The sequence below is a fragment of the Capsicum annuum genome, chromosome 12, assembly GCF_002878395.1.
Source record: "Capsicum annuum cultivar UCD-10X-F1 chromosome 12, UCD10Xv1.1, whole genome shotgun sequence".
In the NCBI taxonomy this organism is placed as follows: domain Eukaryota; kingdom Viridiplantae; phylum Streptophyta; class Magnoliopsida; order Solanales; family Solanaceae; genus Capsicum; species Capsicum annuum.
The window spans coordinates 225,792,527-225,799,723 of NC_061122.1; the positions used below are offsets into that span (position 1 = coordinate 225,792,527).

At 34.9% G+C, this 7,197-nt stretch overlaps 1 protein-coding gene across 1 annotated transcript; it reads right to left on the reverse strand.

The window, feature by feature from the left end:
* Positions 1-1,853: 1,853 nt before the first annotated feature.
* Positions 1,854-4,555, reverse strand: LOC107850315 (eukaryotic initiation factor 4A-2; the record flags this gene model as incomplete). Its single annotated transcript, XM_047401234.1, is given in 4 exon segments — positions 1,854-2,707; positions 3,680-4,110; positions 4,197-4,303; positions 4,486-4,555. Coding segments are annotated over 4 exon segments (1,242 nt in total). The 3' UTR covers positions 1,854-2,071.
* Between the last annotated feature and the right edge of the window lie 2,642 nt (positions 4,556-7,197).

Sequence of the window (7,197 nt, forward strand, 5' to 3'; positions counted from 1 at the left end):
TATATATAACTAAGGGTGTGCATCGATTGGTTCGGTTCGATTTATCGGTTTTTTATTTTTAAATATGCTAATCTAATAACCAAATCAATAAGATATTTTTTATCGGTTTTTAGTCCTTAACGGTTCGATTTTCGATTTAACCGATAAGAAAATACTCATAAAATAGAAATAGTAGTAACTAATATGAAAAAAAAATGAATTTTAGTTGCAAACAAAAATCCTATATAATGTGTTTTAATTTACAAGAATCTTCAAGTTTGAACTAAATGTTAGAAGAAATTAAAAGTTTATATAATTGAAATAATAGATTTGTTAATTTATAGAGATTAAAGAGAAATTAAGAGAAATATATAATAAGTCGTATGTGTGTGTGCGTGTGTATATATATATATATATATATATATATTCTTATTGGGTAATCGGTTTACCCAACAACCCAATAAGAAAAAAAAAACTAACCGAACCAATAACCCAACAAATTTTTTTATAAAACCATTAAAAAATCGTTAACCCAATAACCCAATAACAACAAACTAATAACATTTTTATCGGTTTGGTTTATCGATCGGTTCGATTTTTGCACACCCCTATATATAACCTTTAACTTCACATATTAATATGATTATTATTATTAATAAAAGTAAAAATTAATATTAGTTAATAAGAAACTATCATTTATTTTCAATACATTAACTTGAATATTGTTGTTAAAACGTTGTTACTATTATTAATATGAAGTTTGAGTTATTTAATTCGAAGTGTAAAAATTAAACTCATTAAAGTGAGGTACATGCGCAAGGCACGTACATCTAAACCAGTATTATCAATTACAACTAGTGCACTGAAATGAATGAGATTTCTCTATTTTTAATTTAGAGACGTATTACCTTTTCTACAAAGAGTGTTTGCCCAATATGGATAGTGATTGGTCGAAGAAGTTTTACCTTCTCGATTAGAGAACCTTACCGGCAATGAACCCTATTTGATTGAACAGAAGAAGTTTTACCTTCTCGATTAGAGAACCTTACCGGCAATGAACCCTATTTGGTTGAACTCCTTGTTGATTGGACTAGTCCTAGAGCACCTATCTGACATGAATCCAGATTAATAAGATATGAATAAATGGTCCAAATACATTTTACCTTCTATATTAGAGGATCTACCCGACATGAATTTAAATTGGTTAAACAAGTTTTAATTTCTCGTTTAAGGGATCTACCCTGCTTGAACCTTAATCGGTTTGTCTCGACTAGAGAACCTACTCGACATGAATCCAAATAGACTTGCCCAGCATGAAACCTAATTGGTTGGTCAAGATTAGAGAACCTAAATCCTGATTGATTGAACAAGAAATACAACAAACATATCCAATGTAATCCCACAAAGTGGGATATGGTGAGTGTAGAGCGCAGGTAGACTGTACCACTACCTCAGAGATGGAGAGAGGCCGTTTTCGATTGAACCTCAGCACAAGCAAAAAGACAAGTCGGATGCACTATAGAGAAAGAAATAATTGTGTAGGCATACTGTACCACTACCTTAGAGATGGAGAGGCCATTTCCGATTGACCCTCAGAACAAGCAAAAAGACAAGTCGGATGCAATATAGAGAAAGAAATAACGGTGTAGGCAGACTGTACCACTACCTTAGAGATAGAGAGGGCGTTTTCGATTGACCCTCAGCACATGACAAGTCGGATGCAATATAGAGAAAGAAATAACGGAAATGAAGATAGTCATGACAAAATACTATAGTCGCGACAAATGATTGAATAAGAAATAGAAAACAAAACTTGAGTCTTATGCTACTGTTTTACCTAAAAGAAACTGAGTCTTATCAAAGAGCAAACTACATAAGAAGAAACAAAATAGATTACCAAGTAAATTGACTTATGTCCATAGAAAAACAGCTTCAATTAAACAATTCAAACGGCCAAATCCAAAGTCATTTGGACACTTGAAAAAAACAAGATGACAAACCAGACAAAATTTGCAATAGTTGACTCTGGATAAATATATTAGACTACTTCATGTAGGGAAGGAAAAGTTCCCATCACAAAACCAAAATCGCCTTAAAGGAGATCAGCGACATTGGCCGGCAGCTCCTCAATCACGACGTTATAAAACCTCTGTATGTCAAAAAGCATCCTTTCATCATCCTTGGTAACGAAGTTGATAGCAACACCCTTCCTTCCAAATCGTCCACTACGACCAATACGATGCAGGTAGTTTTCTGGTTGGGTTGGAAGGTCGTAGTTAATAACAAGGGAGACTTGCTGGACATCAATACCACGAGCAAGGAGATCAGTTGTGATAAGCACACGAGATGAGCCAGATCGGAACTCCCTCATAATGATATCTCTCGTGTTCTGATCCATGTCTCCGTGAGTTGCAGATACTGTGTGATCACGTCCGCGCATTTTATCAGTGAGCCAATCAACCTTCCGCCTAGTGTTGACGAAGATGACACTTTGGGTGATGGCCAAGGTCTCGTAAAGATCACAGAGTGTTTCGAGCTTCCACTCTTCCTTGTCCACATTGACATAGAATTGCTTAATACCTTCAAGAGTGAGCTCATCACGCTTCACAAGAATTCTCACGGGCTTGTTCATAAACTTTCTAGTAATCTCAAGAGCCTCTGGTGGCATAGTGGCAGAGAAAACACCCACTTGGATTTTTGGTGGCAAAAGCTGGAAGATATCATAAATCTGAAAAAACGGTAATTGTACCGTGAGACGGGCTAAATCATCAAAACAAAGGAGGAAAAAGACCAGCAATTGTTAAAGGGCATTAGAGCACATCAAGGCCGCAATATTCACCAACAAGCTGATAATGACCAGCATATATTTTCAAGCAAATTGAACGTTATAAAAGAAAGTGCGGGACCTATATATCTTGAAATCAATGCATTAGGATGAATCTTGGGCCTCTAAGACCAAACATATACACAAATGTGTCGTGGATATGCAAAGGCGTTGTGCACTCATTTATGATTTAACAATATTAGACATGATCACATTTGACAGAATATAAATAGCACATATATAAGATAACTTCAAAAAGTTGCCAGAGAATTATCTTATGGACCTTCAAGTGTCCTGGTCCATAAGCACGTGACTACAATGACTGAACATGGTAGAGGGACGGAAATATCATTGAAGACGAATTATCCAGAAGACTTGCAATCTCTGGAAACAAATACAATCCTCAGTAAGGATAAAACACAATGACAGCAAAATAGCAATACCAACAAGGTGAAAGTCAAGACTTGGTGGTCGTTATACTTGCATCCAATCTAGTGTCAGTCGGGACTCAGGACTAGTTAGGATAAGCTAAGATGAGACTTAAAGAACTTTGAATTCTAGAGAAATTCATTTCAGATTATTTAGTTTTTGACAGAAATTTCCGAATAAGGCTGTATATAGAGAATCCATATAACTGAACTCAACTAGTTTGGGACTGAGAAACAATTAATTCATATGAGATAAACATATGACTAACAAATCAGACATTGCTTTATTAGTTTGTCAACAACTCAGAAGTAGTAAACATATTTAAAAAAGTGATACAGTTTGCTTAATAAGAAAAAAGAAAAGGAGAATTCTACTTTGAAAGTAACAAAACCAAAAAGCAAATCCTATAAGAAAATAAAAAGCAAAAAATTAAAGTAAAAGGGCAACCTGATCCTTGAAACCTCTAGAGAGCATTTCGTCAGCTTCATCCAAAACAAACATCTTGATGTGGTCAGGGCGAAGAGACTGTCTCCGCAACATGTCAAAGACACGTCCTGGAGTTCCAACCACTACATGAACACCACTCTGAAGGATGCGCTGATCCTCACGGACACTGGTACCCCCAACACAAGCATGAACCTTCACACCCAGATAGTCACCAAGTGCTCGCATAACCTTCTCAATCTGTTGTGCTAGCTCACGGGTTGGTGCAAGAACCAAAGCCTGACACTCGACTAAACTGTAATCAAGCTGCTGGAGAATTCCAGAGCAGAAAGTTGCCGTCTTTCCAGTTCCAGATTGTGCCTGTTGGATAACATCAAGGCCCTTGCAAAACGGCACGATACCCCTTTGTTGAATAGCAGATGGCTTCTCAAAACCTTCAAGAAATAAACACTGTTCAGGGATCTGTAGAATCTTGGAATGGAGTAAAGGAAACCAAAATTCCGTGGAGATGCCAATTTACCATAGGCATAGATGCCCCTCAGAAGGTTTTCTTGCAAACCCATGGCATCAAAACTGTCGTAAACCTCATCATATGATGTGAAGAATTCCTGTTGTTCAGTACCAAGCCTGTTTTTGGCGTGTTTCAAACAACCAGAAAAGTCAATCAAATAAATGGCAAAAGCTAAAGGCAAATCTCAGCAGAAAGTGTTGATCAATAAACTGAAGAGAGTTAAGAAGGATAGAGAGAGAAGAATGTTTTCTGCAGCCAGACTAAGATGACCTCATATAGGTTGGAGAAGAGAACTTACAGCTCTGTCATTTTCGCATCGAATTGACGAGTATCAAACTGAGAACCCTCTGGTGCTATTCCTGCCATGACTGTAGGGAACATAAAATGATTGGTAAGTTAGCTACGTCTCAATCTCAAAAATACTTGAAGTATACTGGTATAAGCAAATTTTGTTCTTTTTTGAATACTATTTTTTTCAATCAGCGAATAACAAATCTTATCATAACATTCGGAATATAGTAAAAGTGAAGGTCAAAGCTTAACTCCATGGTATCTAAAACAATAGGTGAGTATGCTTAAGACCCTAAACACTTCATCAAAATTACACAAAAAAAGAAATCACCAAGTACCAATTGCTATTTACTGATCCAAACTAAAATTCTCAATTAACGAATAACAAATCTTATCAGTCACATGGCCATTCATTAAAAATCACATAGAAGACGCCAACGGAAGGTCGAACCTTAACTCCACGGCATATGAGATAACAACGGGTAAGGTAGTTTAAGGCCTAAAAAACTTAACAGAACTACAGATAGAATTTTATAGTCGGGTATCAATAAAATTAAATGTTGTTCATTCATTCATTAGAGGGCAGGCGTGCACAAGAGACAAGATACATCCTTTCTCCTTTTTCTTTTTCTTTCTTGAAGAAGTAAAAAGTACAGAAAATAGATTGAAATAACTTTTTGCTCAACCCTATTTTTATAGCTATTATAGAGGGTCAAGGTGAAAAAGGACGAGATTGAGGAAGTGTTGGAGGAGATGTGAAGCTCATAAACAAAAGTAAAAGAAGAAGCATCAGATTGCTCCTTACCCAATTTCTTTTTAAGACATGGAAACTCATTTACCACAAACCAAAACCAACCCCAAATAGTTAAGAACGTGAATGCATCAAAACTACAGTACCCAATTGTCAAAAAAGCACTACTCAACGCCTATGAGTCATCAAAGACTCAAAACACTAATTGAACTAAAACAAACAGACAGAAACCATAACCAACCCAAATTAGTGAAAACCAAGAACTCCAAAACCACAAAACCCAATAGTAGAAAAATCGCTCATTACTCAACGCCTATGAATCATCAAAAACTAAAACATCATTTAAACTAAAACAAACAGATACAAATCAAAACCATGAAGAGCAAGAACCTCGAACTCCATAAAACCCAACTGTATAAAACTCACTACTTTAAGCTGATGAATCAATAAAAGCTTAAATACCATGCGAAAACTAACAAATAGACGCAAATTAAAATAAAGAACATCGAACCCCACAAAATTCAACAGTAAAAATCACTACTTTACGCTTACAAATCATCAAAAACTCGAAAACCCATTTAAACTAAAACAAAGAGATAAAAATTAAAACCATTACCCAAGAACGTCGAACCCCATAAAACCCAACTTTAGAAAAATCACTATTTTAAGCAGATGAATCATCAAAAACTCAAACACCCATTTGAAATAAAACAAACAAATACAAATTAAAATCAGGAACATCAAACCCCCGCAGAACTGTAGAAAAATCACTACTTTACCCAATGAATCATCAAGAACTCAAACACCATTTAAACTAAAACAAACAGATACAAAATCCAAACCAACAATACCCAACTGTCTGGAAAATCACTATTTTACTTTATGAATCATCAAAAACTAAAACGCAACTTAAACTAAAACAAACAGATGTAAACCACACCCATTTAAACTAAAACAAAAAGATACAAATCAGAAACATGAAGAGCAAGAACGTCCACCCCACAAAAAACAACTATAGAAAATCACTACTTTACCCAATGAATCATCAATAACTCAAATGCCCAGTTAAACTAAAAAAAAAAAAAAAAAGATACAAGAATTCCAGCAAATACACCTAAAATAACAACAAGAAAATCACTACTTTACCCAATGAATCATCAAAAACTCAAACACCCATTTAAACTAAAACAAAAAGATATAAGAATCCAGCAAATACACCTAAAATACCAACAAAAAGATCACTACTTTACCCAATGAATAATCAAAAACTCAAACACCCATTTAAACTAATGCAAAAAGATACAAGAATCAACACCATGAAGAGCAAGAACCAAAGGGTAGTGTACATGGACCTTACTTCAACCTCGTAGAGATAGAGAGGCTAGCTGTACAAACAGATACAAATCAAACAGAACTTAAACTTAAACAAACAGATAATAAATCAAAACAACTTGCTTAAATTAAAACAAACAGATACAAATTAAATCATCAAAAATTCAAACACCCATTTAAACTAAAAGCAAACAAACAAAAATCCAGCAAATACACCTAAAATACACCCAAAACATCACCACCTTACCCAATGAATCATCAAGAACTAAACACCCATTTAAACTAAAACAAACATATACAAGAATCAGCAAATACACCTACTTTAGATCTATGAATCATCAAGAACTCAAACACCCATATAAACTAAAACAAACAGACACAAATTACAACCAAAAACATCAAACCCCTCAAAACCAAACTGTATAAAAATCACTACTGTACCTCTATAAATCATCAAGAACTCGAACACCCATTTAAACGAAAACAAACATCTACAAGAATCAGCAAATACACTTAAAATACCCAAAAAAAAATCACTACTTTACATCTCCGAATCATCAAGAACTCAAAAAACCCATTTAAACTAAAACAGACAGACACAAATTACAACCAAAAAACATCAAACCCCACAAACCC